The sequence below is a fragment of the Trachypithecus francoisi genome, unplaced genomic scaffold (assembly GCF_009764315.1).
Source record: "Trachypithecus francoisi isolate TF-2019V2 unplaced genomic scaffold, Tfra_2.0 Lachesis_group19, whole genome shotgun sequence".
In the NCBI taxonomy this organism is placed as follows: domain Eukaryota; kingdom Metazoa; phylum Chordata; class Mammalia; order Primates; family Cercopithecidae; genus Trachypithecus; species Trachypithecus francoisi.
The window spans coordinates 32551755-32569625 of NW_022681464.1; the positions used below are offsets into that span (position 1 = coordinate 32551755).

Consider the following 17871-nt stretch of genomic DNA (forward strand, 5'->3'; position numbering starts at 1 on the left):
TGAAGGGAATGTGATCCTCTCTGAGTCAGGAGGAAGAGTAAAGAATGAAAGAGAAAAGTCTAAAGAAAGTGAGAAGAAGGGAGAAAGGGGGCAATAAGACTGACGAGCATAGTCACCAGTAGTGGACCAAAAAAAAAGAAATCTAGAGGTGTTCTATAATTAGTGATGTAATATGCAGAAGTCCTTTCCAACTTTAAAGAAAACACTGACTTTACATTTGTAAGGTATTAGTATTTTAGGCAATGCCAGTAGTCAACATGAGCCTTGGTTTCTTTTTGTTGTTTGTTTTTTGAGACAGAGTCTTGCTCTGTTGCCCAGGCTGGAGTACAGTGGCATGTTCTTGGCTCTGCAACCTCCACCTGAGTTCAAGGGATCCTCCTGCCTCAGCCTCCCAAGTAGCTGGGATTACAGGTGCGTACCACCAGGCCTGGCTAATTTCGTATTTTTAGTAGAGATGGGGTTTCACCATGTTGGCCAGGCTGACCTCGAACTCCTGACCTCAAGTGATCCTCTCCTGCCTCGGCCTCCCAAAATGTTAGGATTACAGGCATAAGCCACCATGCCTGGCCTTTTGCTGTCTTATTTTCATGTTTGGAAACTATTTTATGATCCACTAGGTGTCAGTGTAACATAGAATTTTCAAAAATTCAGCTTCAGGAGCCTTTTCAGCACCCACGAAGAGCTAAACTGCAAATTGTTTTCAGGGAGCAGATGTTCTCTCAATAATGCATGCTCTATTTGAAAAACAAGTAATTTAATTTAATTAGCCTTCATCTCAATAACAACAGTTTTGTAAACTGTGCCAACAGACTTTTGTTAGCTTCTTGTAAAATGCTTTGTTCATCAGGGTTCTTAGGGATGATAGAGTGTGCATGGAAACAAAAAACAGGCCCATGATTCAAACAAGATGCAATAGTTGTGCTTATTAATAGTTAAGAAAGATCATCTATTACCACAGTTTTCAAATTAGACCCCTTGGCAAATAGTCCTTCAACATGGTAAGGTCTGCAGTCTTTGTGGCTAGGAGTTGTTGGGAGACCCTACAGCACACACTCTTTCTTTTCTTTTCTTTTCTTTTCTTTTTCTTTTCTTTTCTTTCTTTTTCTTTCTTTCCTTTCTTTCCTTTCTTTCCTTTCTTTCCTTTCTTTCCTTTCTTTCCTTTCTTTCCTTTCTTTCCTTTCTTTCCTTTCTTTCCTTTCTTTCCTTTCTTTCCTTTCTCTTCTTTTCTGTCTTTCTTCTTTCTCTCTCTCTTCCCTTCCCTTCCCTTCCTTTCCTTTCCCTCTGCCTTCCCTCTCCCTTCCCTTCCCTCTCCCTTCCCTTCCCTCTCCCTTCCCTTCCCTCTCCCTTCCCTTCCCTTCCCTTCTTCTGTAGCTCAGTAGCTCCCTAGAGGCCCGCACACCACAGGCACCTGAGATCCCACCAGGACCTTCTCAGGATTTAATTCCATCTTGCCTCCTTTGTGGGCCAACAGGACAATGAAAGAATAAACCAGCACAGGAGGCCCAGATGGCATCAGCTGAAGAATTAGAGGTGGCGAGTTGTTGCATTAGTTGCATGTGCCTAGTTTGTTTCTAATGTTCAGGCCTCTGGCTATCCTAGAATCAGACAGCATTAGATCTATAAAGGAGGGCAGGTCATTACAACCTCTCTGGAAGGTGATTTGGTACCCAGTTATGAACTTTTTTCATTCTCTTTTTGAGATGGAGTCTCACTGTGTTGCCCAGCCTGGAGTGCAGTGGTGCGATCTTGGCCCACTGCAGCCTCTGCGTCTCAGGTTCAAGCAATTGTCGTGCCTCAGCCTCCTGAGTAGCTGGGATTACAGGCACCCGCCATGATGCCTGGCTAATTTTTGTATTTTTAGTAGAGATGGGGTTTCACCATGTTGGCCAGGCTGGTCTTGAACTCCTGACCTCAGGTGATCTGCCCATTTCGGCCTTCCAAAGTGCTGGGATTATAGGCATGAGCCACTATACCCAGCCCCAAGTTACGAACTTTAATGCACTTATCTTTTAATAACGTTTCCGCTTCAGGGAATTTATCCTGCATGTCGCAAAAACACCATGAATATGAGACAAGAATACAGTTGACCCTTGATATTTGTGGGGGACTGGTTCTGGGATCCCTCTCAGATAACAACATTTCCAGATGCTAAAGTCCCTGATATAAAACAGCACAGTATTTGCACATAATCTACACATGTCCTCCCATACATGTTAAATCATCTCTAGATTACAACGTAAATGCGAGTCAATAGTTGTTATGCTGTATTGTTTAGAGAATAATGACAAGAGAGAGGTCTGTCCATGTTCAATACAGATGCAACCATCCTTTTTTAAAATACTTATTTATTTATTTATTTATTTATTTATTTAATTTTTAGAGACGGAGTCTTGCTCTGTCGCCCTGGCTGGAATGCAGCTGTGTGATTTCGGCTCACTGCAGCCTCCACCTCCTGGGTTCAAGCCATTCTCCTGCCTCAGCTTCCCAAGTAACCGGGACTACAAGCATGTGCCACCATGCCCAGCTAATTTTTGCATTTTTTTTAGTCAAGACAGGGTTTTACTATAGGTTGGCCAGGCTGATCTCGAACTCCTGACCTCAGGTGATCCTCTGCCTCGGCCTCCCAAACTGCTGGGATTACAGGGCGTAAACCACCTTGCCCGTCCTTTTTCCTAATATTTTTGATCTGTGATTGATTGAATCCATGGATACAGAGGGCCAACTGTATATTTAAGGGTAAGCACACAGTATTAGAATAGTAAAAATGTAGGATTAGCTTAAATGTCCAGCAGTAGGGCTGGTATTCAATTATTGATAAATTGGGGATGACTTTTTTGCCATGGAAAGATGTGAAGCAGGTTGTAAACAATGTGTACAATAGCATCCCGTTTTTGTTGAGTGTTCATATGTGTGCATATAGACACTGATTGGAAGGACATATAGTAAGGTATTAACAGTGGTTTCCTGTGGGGAGTAACATTGTAATTGTAATCTTTTCCTTGACTATCTGTATTTTCAAAAATTTCTGGGATAGATAGATACTACTTTTTTTCTTTTTTTTCTTTTTGAGATGGAGTTTCACTCTTGTTGCCCAGACTGGAGTGCAGTGGCACAGTCTTGGCTAACTTCAACCTCCGCCTCCTGGGTTCAAGCAATTCTCCTGCCTCAGCTTCCCAAGTAGCTGGAATTACAGGTGCCCACCACCATGCCCGGCTAATTTTTGTATTTATAGTAGAAACAGGATTTCCCTATGTTGGCCAGTCTGGTCTGGAACTCCTGACCTCAGGTGATCCGCCCGCCTTGGCCTTCCGAAGTGTTGGAATTAAACCTGTGAGCCTCTGCGCCCAGCCAGGTACTACTTTTTAATAAGTAAAAGAGAGATAAGATATAGAAAGCACAATAACTACCTCTATTCCAAGATTCTAAGTTTAAGTTCATGTCTATTAAAGGAAAATATGTGTGTTTTTTAATGCAGTTAGTTGTTGTCACAGTTCTAGGTTACAACATGATTGTTAATAAATGTTTATTGAATTTGAAATTGTTAGAATTCCCCATTAGGGCCATTTCAGAGAGACAGGTGTGGGATGTAGGCATTTTTTGCTTTTATTCCTGCCCTTGAAAACCGAGTAGCTGTCAACACCAACAATTCTGTTCAGAGCAAAGTCTCTAAAGGGCTAGAGAAAAGGAAGAAATGTCAGTTATGGTCATAGTTGGATTTTGTTGCTGTTGTTTTCCTCTTGTAACAATCTAGAGAGAGAAGACAAAAAAATGTTTTAAGTTACCAAAGTAATGCTTGGAGAGTCATTCTGCAAATATTTGAGTGTCTGCCATATGCCAGGCATTGTTCTTGGTGCTGGAGATGTGCAGGGAGCAAAACAAAGATTGTTGCCCTTGTGGAGCTGACGTTCTAGTTGAGGTAGAGAGACAATAAACACATGAAACTATAAGTGCATAATGTGTCAATCATGGTACATGTAGAGAATATAGCCAAGTAAGAGGTTAGGGGTGTGTGTGTGTGTGTGTGTGTGTGTGTGTGTCACAGGCCAGGGGACTGGGGGTTATTTTATATAGAGTGGGTAAGAAGGACTCACAGATAAAATAACTTTCAGGCAGATATCTGAGTCTGTGAGAGAACGGGCCATGCAGGTAATTTGCCAGAAGAGGGTTCCTGGCAGAGGAAACAGTAGCCAACCCTGAGGTGCTTGGCATATTTGCTGACCAGCAATGAGGCCAGAGTGTGTTTTATTTCCACTTGTAAATGAAAACCTTATTGTAGGTAACTTTACTCATATCCAAGGATAAAGTCATGGAAGTGAATTTTCTGGCTCAAAAAGTATGCATATTGAGGCTTTTGATAAATGCAGCCAAGTAGTACGTACATACCTTACGGGAAGATACCAGTCTGTATCTCACAGCAGTGTTGGTTTCATCATCCCCTCTATTGGATATAACTTTTAAAAATTGCTAGTTTCTTGGGCAAAGCCTGATGTATCTTTAATTCAAAATTATTTAATTTAAATTTCTTTTATCATTAGGGAAGTTGGATAATTTTTCATATGTTTATTGGCCATTTATATTTCTTGTGTGTGTGTGTATGAGAGAGAGAAAGAGACAGACAGACAGACAGAATTACCTGTTTTTGTCCAGTGACTTTTTTTTTGGAGAGCTGATTTTTTTTTTTTCTTGTTGATGTATCATACATTAAGGATATTAAACTCCAGCTTGTTTCATATGTTGCCAATGTTTTTTCCTGGTTTGTTAATTTTCTGTTGATTTTCTTTATGGTGTTTTTAGCTGTTGCATTTTATGTAGGCAGATCTCTCAGTCTTCCTTGATGGTTTCTGTCCTTTCACTGATGTGTAGAAAAGCCAGAAGGACAACATTTATTGAGGAGGTGGTTGTTTTTAATGTGCCGTGCCCTGCCCCCAAATACTGTATATTCATTCTCTTATCTTCTCAGAATCCTTCTGAACATTATTATCCCCATTTGATAAATGAAAAAGGTGAGTTCTCGTTGCAGACTATGGATATGGATCCAGTTTTGCCTGACCACATTAAAAGGAAAACTTTAGGCTGGGCACAGTGGCTCATGCCTATTAATCTCAGCACTTTGGGAGGCTGAAGTGGGAGAGCTGTTTGAGGCCAGGAGTTCGAGACCAGCCTGAGAAATACAGGGAGACACTGTCTCTACAAAAATAAAATAAGGTAATTAGCATGGCATGGTGGCGTGCACCTGTGGTCTCAGCTACTTAGGAGGCCTGAGGTGGGAGAATGACTTGAGCCTGGGAGGTTGAGGCTGCAGTGAGCCGTGATGGCACACTGCACTCCAGCCTGGCAACAGAGTGAGACCCTATCCCTAAATAAATAAAGACAAGAAAAACTTTAGACAAAATAAATTTAACAGAGATTATTTGGTCAAACAACAATTCATGACTCAGGCAGCATTCACAACCAGAGGAGGCTTAGAGAACTCTACTGCAGCAGCCTGGCTGTGAGCTTTTATAGCTGAAGTAGCTGAATGTGGAAATAAAGATACTACATAATTGGCTATAGCTAGGCATTGGCTTTCTTTGGGTATAGTTCAGTGGGAGGTCCCTGATTTTTAACCAGTTGGTTGGTTGACTGTAATTGGTTGAGGCTCAGTTTTGGTTTTTCTTTTTCAGTCAGTTACAAGAGATGCATCCAAGTTTGGGTGTGGTCTGCTTACTTAGGAGCCTCTAGTGCAGAGACAGGATCAGGCTAATGGCCTCCTTATCTGCTGTAACACTATAAAGGTCACATTCTTTCCACTCTATGAAACCATTTGCCCTGGACTATGTACATCCTTCCCGCCGCCACCCCTACATGACCTGGCTTACACTAGAACTGAGAACATAGCCCAGCCCAGGGAAACGTGTGAAGTTTCTCTGTCTCATAGAGCTATTGGCTGAAGTTAATCTGCAAATTGCTGGCAGTTCCTTGGGAGCAAGAAAACTATAATTTCAAAAGATTCGGATAACCATGTAAATGTTATAAGATTATACTCTGTAGTACCCAGAATCAGGTTTGAGTTGTATCACTTGTTGCCGTATCTCCCTACAAAATAATCCTTAGGTACAGCAGAACTAACTAGGATTTTAAAGTTGTAGCTTCATTTCTTCCTGAAGAAATGATTTTAAAACATATTTCAGATGACAAAAGCACAAAGCAGCGCTACACTTGTAGCTCACGTCTTTACCTTATCTCGATACTACCTGGAAAAGTAGGGAAGTCTTAGTTGTCATGGATTTTATACATACCAGGTAACTAACTGGTGAAAGGTCTGACCCCACTGGATGGTGACAGCACAATAACAGTTGTGGAAACCTGTAAAGCCAGAGATCCAAATCCTTATTCCTGAGCAGCAGGAGTAAGCGTCAACAGTTCTTCAAATTATGGACGTGGAGCTGTCGGCCATTGCAACAGGCTTTCTCTCTCCTTCCCCCACACCCCTCTCTCTCCTCCCATGACTACTACAGTCTGTTTAGTGCCTAAGTCTCCCGCTGGACTTGGTCTGTCATATTAAGAGCTGTGTCTTCATTGACTAGAAGATTGGAATATAGTGGGTGCTTAATGAATATTAATGAGTTAACGAGTGTTTTAGTTCATTTGGGCTTCTGTAACAAAATGCCATAGACCAGCTGGCTTATAAACAACAGAAATTGGCCGGATGTGGTGGCTCACGCCTGTAATCCCAGCATTTTGGGAGGCCAAGGCAGGCGGATCACTTGAGGTCAGGAGTTTGAAATCAGCCTGACCAACATGGTGAAACCCCGTCTCTACTAAAAAATACAAACATCAGCCAGGTGTGGTGGACACCTGTAATCCTAGCTACTCAGGAGGCTGAGGCAGGAGAATCACTTGGACCCGGGAGGCAGAGGTTGCAGTGAGCCAAGTTTGTGCCATTGCACTCCAGCCAGGGTGACAGAGCGAGACTCCATCTCAAATAAATAAATAAATAAACAACAGAAATTTATTTATCACAGCTCTAGAGGCTGTGAAGTCCAAGATCAGGGCACCAGCAGATTTGATGACTGGTGAGGGCCCACTTTTCTGATTCATAGGAGGTGCCTTCCAGCTGCGTCCTCACTTGGTTCAAGAGGTGAACAAACTCCCTTGGACCTGGAAATTTTTTTTTTTTTTTTTTTTTTTTTTGAGATGGAGTCTTGCTCTGTTGCCCAGGCTGGAGTGCAGTATCACGATCTCAGCTCACTACAACCTCTGCCTCCTGGGTTCCATGAATTCTCCTGCCTCAGCCTCCTGAGTAGCTGGGACTACAGGCACGGGCCACCACGCCCAGCTAATTTTTGGGTTTTTAGTAGAGATGGGGTTTCACCATGTTGGCCAGGATGGTCTCTATCTCTTGACCTTGTAATCCACCTGCCTCAGCCTCCCAGAGTGCTGGGAGTGCTGGAATTACCAGTGTGAGCCACTGTGCCTGGCCTTTTTTTTTTTTTTTTGAGAGGGAGTCTCACTCTGTCGCCAGGCTGGAGTGCAATGGCGTGATCTCGGCTCGCTGAAACCTCTACTCAGCCCACTGCAAGCCTCCTGAGTTCAAGCGATTCTCCTGTCTCAGCCTCCCAAGTAGCTGGGACTACAGGCACAGGCCACCACGCCCAGCTAATTTTTGTATTTTTAGTACAGATGGGTTTCACCATGTTGGCCAGGATGGTCTTGGTCTCCTGAGCTCGTGATCCACCCGCCTCGGCCTCCCAAAGTGCTGGGATTACAGGCGTGAGCCACCGCGCCTTGCCTGAGGCTGTTTTATAGGGACACTAATCCCATTCATGAAGGCTCTGCCCTTATGGCATAATCACTTCCCACAAGACACCACGTCCTAGTACCATCACTTTGGAGGTTAGGACTTCAACATATGACTTTTGAGGGGACGCAGATTCACACCATAGCAATGAAGAATAGGTTTGTGACAGCATCTTTCCAAGCCACAGAAGGCTCTTATTGCTGTAATAATAAACTAAAGGGAGACCTTATGTTGAAGAAAATGTTGTGTGTATTTATTTATTTATTTTTTACTTGAGAGGAAGTCTTGCTCTGTCGCCAGGCTGGAGTGCGGTGGCAGTCTCGGCTCACTGCAATCTCTGCCTTCCAGATTCAAGAGATTCTCCTGCCTGAGCCTCCCGAGCAGCTGGGACTACAGGCACAAGCCAGCATGCCCAGCTAATTTTTGTATTTTTAGTAGAGATGGGTTTCACCATGTTGGCCAGGATGGTCTCAATCTCCTGACCTCATGATCCGCCTGTCTTGTATATTTTATTCTCAAAACTGAAGGATAAGGAAATACAGTAAAACCAAATGTAAGACATACTTAACAGTGCATTCTTGCTCACTAAAGGACAGGAAAGGATCCATGATCCAGTTGCCTACTTGATATCTCTGGCTGGGTGTCCTAAAAGCATCTCAAATTCATAATTTTCAAGACTGAATTAATGATTTTCTCCAGTCAAGCCTTTTCAACTTTTTCCTGTCTTAATGCACTACCCCTAACCCTGTTCCAACGTGTTCTCCATACTGTAGCCAGAGCAACCTTGTCAAAATGCAAATTAGACCATATTATGCCCTCCCTACCCTGAGTTTATTGCTCCATCTACTCAAGCTACACTTGCCTTCCTGCAATTTCCTGTTGCCACGGGGCCTTTGCACATGCCATGTTTATGTCTGGAATGTCGCATCCCTTGCACTGTTCTACCCTCTCTCCTGTAGCCAGTTTAACTTTGAATTTCATCTCAAACATTACTTATATGGGTAAGATTTCCCTATTCTCACTGATTAGGTCAGTTTCCCTTATGGTATAGCATAGTCCTTTAGTCTCCTTTATAACAGTTATCAATGTAGTGTTTTCATTTATTTTATATGAACAAAACACAGTTCCCACCTGTGTGACTCAGTGTATTTGAGGGGTGGAGGAGACATTAATAATATATCCAGGAGCTCCCTTTTCTGACTCTGTCAGTCAGATTATTGGTGGGTTAATTGAAAGTCACATAAATCAGGGAATCTTCTTTTTATTTTTTATTCTTTTGAGATGGAGTCTCACTCTGTCACCCAGGCTGAAGTGCAGTGGCATGATTTTGGCTCACTGCAACCTCCACCTCCCGGATCCAAGTGATTCTCCTGCCTCAGCCTCCTGAGTAGCTGGGACTACAGGCGCCGGCCACCACACCCAGCTAATTTTTGTATTTTTAGTAGAGACAGGGTTTCACCATATTGGCCAGGCTGGTCTCAACCTCCTGACCTTGTGATCTGCCCATCTTGGCCTCCCAAAGTGCTGGGATTACAGCTGTGAGTCACTGCTCCTGGCCTATTTTTATGTATTTTTTTAAGAGACAAGGTCTTACCCCTGCTGCCCAGGCTGGAGAGCAATGGCATGATCATGGTTCACTGCAACCTTGACCTCCTGGGCTCAAACGATTCTCCCACCTTAGCCTCCTGAGTAGCTGAGACTACAGTCTCAACCCACCACACTCAGCTGAATTTTTAAATTTTTTGTAGTGACAGGCTTGCTGTGTTGCCCAGACTGGTCTGAAACTCCCAGCCTCAAGTTATCCTCCCATTTTAGCCTCCCAAAGTGCTGGGATTATAGGTGTGAGCTACTGCACCTGGCCTAGGGAATCATCTTTTGCTGAAACAATCTATTTATTTTAATTAAAGACATATAAATGTGCATTAATTTGCTGATTTTGTGGTAAAGCTTTTCGTTTGTGTGTGGATTGTTGACTGGTGTCCTTTTCTTGCATATACTACACTTAGCATATACTCTGTGATTTTCCACTGAAGTACATGGTTAAAGTAGAATGAGACGTTTGATACTTTGAAACAATACAAATCCAGAGTCTTTGATTTTTAATTCTTTTTCCTTTTTGCCCTATCCCTTCACACTTGCCTTGCCCACACCTGTTTTGTCAGCAATTTTTCCAGTGATTCAAGTGTATTCTTCTTAGCAGCGGCTATGGTCTTAGGTTGGTGTGTGGTGGAGAAATACAGCCGTCATGCTGACATGGTGGCTCTGCAGTCTGCCACCTCTCCTGTGTGTCTGAAGTGCCATGAGTGTGTGTTGCTTTGGCCCTGTTGCCCCTGAGGGAGATGACTTTGGAGAACACAAGCACACGGATCCCGTGCCTGGGAGGTGGTCCCACGTCTGGAGCCAGATGCTCACTCCGCTGTCCTCTAACACTTCCCAGAAGTCTGTTTGGTCCTACTAGTCCTGTGTATCTCTTTTCTAGTTAAAGTTATTTCTTTGTATTTGAGGGTAGGAGGGTTAAAATACAAGGTGTTCCCTCGGCATGTTTTCTTTTCCTCGCGTCCCTGGCCATTCAGACACCCTGATGCCTCTTGGAATATATAACTCAGCAGTTTTCTTTGTTTTAAGAGGGCATGGAGTACACATGTCTGGGGCCTCGCTGACCTTACATTCCAAAGTCCTGGGCCTCCCGCAGTGAGGCCAGCTGCCGTCTCACCCAGTGCACCTCCTCCTTCCTCCCCAATACCCTGCCTGCAGTATGTGCTGTGGGCTTCCTTCTGGTGCACAACAGGCCATGGACCTGTATCCTGCCTCCCTTGATTGATGCGAGCTTAATGTCAAGTGGGAAAAGCCATTTCCTAGAATAATAGCAATTGACTGATGTCACCCCTGACCCATTGCGATAGAGGATGGGATCTTCCTTTATCTGTTCATCTTTTGGTTGGTGATGCTGACATCTATCGCAGCAGGACGAGTCAGAACAGAATATCCCTCAGATAATTGGCCGCTTGGTCAGTTATCTGAGTGTTTGCAGCTTATCTATTTGTATGTCAGTGTCTCCCATTAGATTATGAGGTCCGTGAAGGCAAAATACAAATGGGCGTTTAACAGCTAGGGCTTTGGAGCCAGACAGACCTCAATTCAAATTCTGGCTTTGCCATTTACCAGCTCTTCTAACCACAGGCAAATTATCTAAATTCTTGTGTCTCAGTTTCCTCATCTGCACAATGAGGGTAATAATAAATACCTTCCTCATACGATTGTTGTGTAACTTTAAGAAAGATGCAGCATATAAAACATTTAAAACAAAAATGCAGCATATAAAACATTTAAAACATAGAAAACAAAAAGCCAGCAAAGTGCCTGGTTTGTGGCAAGTGCTCAATAAATGTTACCTGTGATGCTGCTGTTATTGATCGTTCTTGGCACCTTGTAAGTTGCTGTGACGATTTGCACAATGAATTTATACAGCAAGTAAGGTTTGAAGGCCCTTACTAGAGATTGGAAACATGTAAGTGCTAGGTTCTCTGGGAAGTTGTACATATCAGGCCTCATGTTGGATGGAGTGCCTGCCCATGCTAATAAACTTAACAAAGACCATTTCTTGAGCAGGCATCATGCCAGGAGATCAGTTCATTGAATTAGTTGGGATTATTATGTTATATCCTGCTGGAATAGTTTCATTTATTTTTATTCATTATTAGGATAACTCGGGGAACTTGAATTAGTAGATCGGAATGTATTTCTTTTTTATTTTTTTGAGACAAGGTCTTGTTGTGTCATCCAGGCTTGATTGCAGTGGCCTGATCTCAGCTCACTGCAACCTCTTCCTCCTGAGCTTAAGTGATTCTCCTCCCTCAGCCTCCCGCGTAGCTGGAATTATAGGCGCCCGCCACCACCATGCCCGGCTAACTTTTGTATTTTTAGTAGAGATGGGGTTTCACCATGTTGGCCAGGCTTGTCTAGAACTCCTGACCTCAACTGATGCACCTGTCTTGGCTTCCCAAAGTGCTGGGATTGCAGGCCTAAGCCACCATGCCCGGCAAATAAAATACGTTTCTAACTAATGAGAGAAGCAGGTTGCAACCTCAGTGACATGTACTGCATGTGAGAACTAGGATTTTGATTCTGACTTGTAAGAGAAAAGCAGTTCCTGGTGTGGCTACAATTGAAAAATAAATGTACCCTTCGGAAGTCCTTCAAGAGTCCTGGAACCAGAATTCCGGCAATGCCAGGTGAATGGTTGAAAAAGCCAGACTATGGCCACCTACATGAAGCTCTGGGATTATTGTTTTCAACTTCGTCCCTTGAAACTGGTTCTTTTTATTGTGATTCCATGGAGCTGTTTGGTGTAGTGCCTGGGTAAATAACCTTTTCAATTTTTAATAATTTGTTGTGGATTCAAAACTTTTGGCTACTTAAAATCCAAAGAATAATTGTTCACTGCCCTAGAAAAAAAAGCAATCTGTTCTCTCTTCCAAGCTGCAGCAAGGCGTTTACCATTTCCATTTCTGGGACCTCCTAGGCTAGGTGATCAGTAACGATGGGATTGTAGGTAGGATGGCTTTGTCTGCTGCCACTACTCAGTGGATAAAGACCACATCTCACTCAACAAATCTGCCAGGGATGTTTAGACAGCCTCTGTTGCTGTAGTTGATGCATCTGGAGGGTCAACCTTTACAGCTATGTCTTTCTTAACAAAAAGTGGCAAAAATGTTACTGCTTTTTCCCCATCTTTTCAGATCTCATGTTCTGGCGTGGCTTCCTGCTTCAGTGCTGTTTGTGGGTATGATCTATGCTGGGTCCAGAGCCTTGTCCAGACTGGTAAGTGTTAGAGGTTCAGGGGGAACAACTCCTCTCTGCCTTTCCCCTTTGCCTTTTAACTTACCGTGCCTCAGATCAATAAGGGCAAAGAATCATTTAATAATGATTAAATGATTAAATGATATTAAATATCATTTAATAATGATAAAGCTAGATTGGAGAACAAGTCTTGGGCCCGAGGCCAACATGGGACCCATTGCCCCCTTTTGTTGAGTTGAAGATAATCAGATAACAGGGAAGGCCAACTTGTGTTACAAGGTGGGGATGCACAGGGAGAAAAAGAGTAGTGGTATTTGTGGAGCTGGCCAGAGACAGGCCCTGCTGGGACTACTTGCCTGTGGAGATGGGCAGAGTGGGAATGCCCCAGCTCTGCCTGAATGCAGGCTGTCCACGGGAGCAGAGAGGCAGGGCCCAAACTACTCCTTGCTTCTGAGGAACCAAACCCTGCCCATTGGTAATGTGGCCTGGTGAGCTTGGTTGTGGATGCAAATGTCTGGCACAGGGTTGATGTCCTGTTCATGGGGAAGCTAGTGAAACAAGCTGACTGTTTTGTTCTCCCACCACTTCCCGGCAGGACTGAGCTCCTCAAAGGCAGGACCTGTGAAGAGCAAAGCTACTTCCAGATACATTATTTGGAACTCTAAAAATTTATTTACTTTGCCATCAAAAGAGAATCCATTAAAACCATCATTAACAGAAGGTGGCTTAAAAATCAGGAATGATGTTAATACCTCCTCCAGTCTTGTACCATGACTGCTAACTGTTTTTATCTATCAGAAAATAGTTGTATTCTGACTTCGGGGAAAGTGCAGAATGTGCAAAACAATTTAGTCTTTTAATGTAACATCCTTGTTGTTATTTAGCCCCTTAGATCTCAGCTATAAAAACAGTAAAAACAAACAAATAAACTCTGCCTAATTGGATAACAATGTTATTGTTAGGACAGCAACTCTAAAGTTGCAAAATAGCAGTGAGGACTGTAATTTTGAAGTTAAATAATCATTTTTCTTTCATGATTCATAAGCTTGAGTAGATGGGGTGATATATGCAATGGGGAAGAACCTTCCTGGGTGGGCTTGAGAACTGACCCATGGTGCACGTTGCTGCTCAGCTCAGACCACGAGGCTTGCCCTGGTTGTCTGCTGCGCCTTCTTTGTTCTCAGGCTCTTACTGTCTCAGTTTATACCCTTTGGCCTGCAGAGAGTGTTTCCTCTCCTATGCCATAGACGATCAACTTTTGGTAAAAGCAGTGTGTTGCTCAAGTGCTTTTAAATTTTTTTCTAGGCTCTGGATAGTTTACGTTTGCCAGAGTTTTGAAGTTTGAATAACAAGGTGTTGCGTTCATCATAATAATACTTTTTGTTCATACAGTGCTTTTCTTCATAGGCTTCCAGAGTGATTGCCTTTGTGTCCTTTTATGTGATTCTTGCAATCTTTTGACAGATGATAGGTGAGGCAGCTGCTAACCACTTGACAGAGGAAGAGTCATAGGTGTGGAAAGTCTTGCTAAACCTGCCTCTAGTCCCAGAGAGTGGCAGCTCCTGTTTTTTTGTTTTTGTTTTTGTTTTGAGACAGGGTCTTGTTCTTGTGATCTTGTGGCCCAAGCTAGAGTACAGTGGCACAATCACAGCTCACTGGAGCCTTGACCTTCTGGGCTCAGTAGGCTCAGGTGATCCTCCCACCTCTGCCTTCCGAGTAGCAGGGAATACAAGTATGTGCCAATACACCCAGCTATTTATTTATTTTCTTTTAGAGGTGGGGTCTTGCTCTGTTGCCCAGACTGGTCTTGAACTCCTGGGCTCAAGCGATCCTCCCACCTCAGCCTCCCAGAACACTGGGATTACAGGCACGAGCTACTGCACCTGGAATGGCAGCTCTTCTAACTCTCCACCTTTTGCCTTTTCAGAATTGTTTCTTTAGGACCAATGCATATGGATTTTAGAGTGAGCCCAGGGTGTAGTAGTCGTTGTATAACATTAGACTCTTTCAGTTGCAAGTGTTAGAAAGCTCAAAAACTGATCTAAGCAAAAGGAAGATTTACCAATTCATATAACTGAAAAGTCTTGGGGTAGAAACCTACTTCACAAATGGCTTTGTCCAGAGGCTCCAGTATTATACTCAGAGTCCAGTTTCTCTGTCTTTCAATTCTGCTCCCCGTCTTTGTTTTCACGTCCAGCCCGCCCCTACCACCACAATGAGTGCTGTACAGCTGCCCCAACAATGGGTGCAGTCTCACATTCTCACAACTTTAGTGGTAAGAGACCATTTTCCTGGTAGTTCCTGCATGAGTCCTAGGCTTCACTCTGATTGGGTCAGTCAGGGCCACTACCCATCCTTGATCTGAAAACTGGCCACAAGGTTGGAATTATGTTGATAGGCCAACCCTGGATCAAGACTTTCCTGAACTATTCACTGTGGTTGCAGACACTTAGAGGCCTAGTCATATAGGATCTCTGCCTGGATCCCACATATGGAGAGCAGGTTGTAATGGATCCTCAATATTGGAGTGCTTTACCATGAAAAAAAAAAAAAAAAAAGGAGGTACTGATACGAGGTGGCCAAACCCTCTCAGAAGACCATGGTAAATGTCAGTCTAGTGTGTTTTCAGGCAGGTGGGGAGTTCTGCAGCCTACAGCAGGGCTTCTTGAGCTGTGATCTGCAGCTGTACCGGTCATTGAATTCTTTGTTACCTGTCCATAAGGAGATCAACTTTGGCACTAGTCACACTGTTTAATTAAGCTGGCTTTTTGTTTTTCATAGCAAGACATTTCGAAGAAGGAAGCAATGCATTAATTTTACATTCTCTTGCCAAGTCCTTATCTTCTTGAGGACCAGCACTTTGAGTGGCATTCCCGTAGAGCACAGCCATTTTTTAGAGATGGGGGTCTCACTGTGTTGCCCATGCTGGCCTCAAACTCTTGGGCTCACGTCATCCTCCTGCCTCAGCCTCCCGAGTAGCTGGGACTATAGACACGGGCCACTGCACCCTGCTGAGAGCACAGTCTTCTTAAATAAGCAAAAAGAAGCTGTTGCAATTCAAAATCTTTGAACAAAGGGAAACAACCAAAAACCAAATACACCCAATTAGAGTGGGAGGAGGGCAGAAAGCAGATGCTTATTATTGTTTTATAGTAAAATAACTCAACCCAGCATCTTTGTTTTCTGAGCTCTTTGTTTTTACATTGTTGCTTAGAAATTCATAGAGTGGATAAACATGAGGCACTTGTACAGTTTGTGTTGGATAGAAAACAGGCATCAATATGCTGGTGCCAAGCTGTCAGTTGAATGAATCCATAAGGAATGGGGGAAAAGTGCTCCATTAAAATCTGTAGATGTATTGTTATGCAAAACACTTAAGCCCTCCTTTATCTGACAAGGCCTTGAAGTTCTGTTCTCCTGATGTGTAGCTCCTGGTAGGAAGCTGAGTTAACTCTGCACAGATGCCATGGGAAAAGCTCTTGGTTGATTTTTCTACCTCAGACTCACAACCAAATGATCTACAGAGTTAAGAGAAAGGAGATTTTTCTTGTAGCTATCCATTTACCATATAGTTATTCGGGACCTACTATGTGCTGGGGACATAATGACAAACAAGACCCGGTTTCTGACCTTGAGGAACTGAAAGGGATGGGGCAGGGAGTGAAAGACACACAGCTCACCATGGGAACAGCCACCATGAATGTTTGATGTTAAGCATGTGCCAGGCACTTTCTGTCTCCAGTCTCGATGAAATGTGATTTGGACTTGGGCTGATTCAGGCCTGCTTGCCCAGCTGTCCTACACTGAGTAAGGTCACAGTGATGATGGCTCTGATGGGTGAGTGTCAGTCTTGGAGGGACAGTATGACTTTGATGGCTCATGACTCTTGTTATAATTTCCTGGTCAAAAACCTTCTCAGCTGGACAGGACTGCCTCAGCCTGTGCTGGCCAGCGTTCAGAACAGATGTACAAATTCCTACATTACTGAGTTTGGTGGCGAGAGGCCATCCTGGCATTGGTGATTTGGCTCAAGCCATGCTGTTTGCTTGCTTGGGGGAGGCCAGGGTCTGCAGCTGGAGGGACCCTGCAAGTCTAGGTCAAGGCACCTTGACAGGACAGGAATTGTTTTCCTGGCTGAGCTCTTTGATCTTGGTCCTTCCTAATGGCTTGTCCTTGTTTCTCTCTTCCGTGAGCACAATATTCACTCAACATACTGAGGATGGAGATGGGACTGTGTGTGCGGTGGGAGGATGTTGGTGAGGAAACACACATGGATCATTAAACCCATGTGGAGTATGTTACTCAGTTAAGCAAAATGGTACCCGCGGGTCGCCTCTCTCCTTGTTTGGCTCCGATATCATAAAGGAATTTGGATCCACGAAGGAAGAGTGTAAATGTTGGTGCAGAATGGAGCATCCGCCCCTAATGTCCCTGTTACTGCTGATGAGAGGCAGTTCCCTCTGTCGCGTTGTGTTTTTTTTGTTGGTTTTTTTTTTTTTTTTTTTGAGACGGAGTCTTGCTCTGTCGCCCAGGCTGGAGTGCAGTGGCCGGATCTCAGCTCACTGCAAGCTCCGCCTCCCGGGTTTACGCCATTCTCCTGCCTCAGCCTCCCGAGTAGCTGGGACTACAGGCACCCACCACCTCGCCTGGCTAGTTTTTTTTTTTGTATTTTTAGTAGAGATGGGGTTTCACCGTGTTAGCCAGGATGGTCTTGATCTCCTGACCTCGTGATCCACCCGTCTCAGCCTCCCAAAGTGCTGGGATTACAGGCTTGAGCCACCGCGCCCGGCCACGTTGTGTTTTCATCACAGGTAATCAGAGTCCAACTACAAGGATTAGTTTTTAAAATGTGGGCTCAGTGGCAATACAGTAAACTCCTCCCCGGATTTTTCTTATCATCTTGCTCCCTCTAAAAATTGTCCTGTAACTCTTATAAAATGGCTTTTTTTTTTTTTTTTTGAGATGGAGTTTTGCTGTCATTGCCCAGGCTGGAGTGCAATGGCACAATCTCGGCTCACTGCAACCTTTGCCTCCCGGGTTCGAGTGATTCTCCTGCCTCAGCCTCCTGAGTAGCTGGGATTACAGGCATGCACCACTATGCCTGGCTACTTCTGTATTTTAGTAGAGATATGGTTTCTCCACGTTGGTCAGGCTGGTCTCAAACTCCCGACCTCAGGTGATCCACCCGCCTCAGCCTCCCAAAGTGCTGGGATTACAGGCGTGAGCCACCACGCCCGGCCATAAAATGGCTTATTATTAACATTGAACTCTTAAGGGAAAAGCTCCATGAT

The 17871-nt window shown here is 43.9% G+C and overlaps 1 protein-coding gene across 5 annotated transcripts in view; it reads left to right on the forward strand.

Annotated features, from left to right (window-relative positions):
- TMEM241 (transmembrane protein 241) overlaps positions 1–17871 on the forward strand; it is a 146906-nt gene that overhangs the window by 24775 nt on the left and 104260 nt on the right. For all 5 annotated transcript variants that reach the window (XM_033178136.1, XM_033178138.1, XM_033178137.1 and 2 more), the window contains one exon: positions 12520–12601. In XM_033178136.1, the coding sequence (XP_033034027.1) occupies positions 12520–12601 (82 nt within the window). The remainder of the gene's footprint in view (positions 1–12519; positions 12602–17871) is intronic.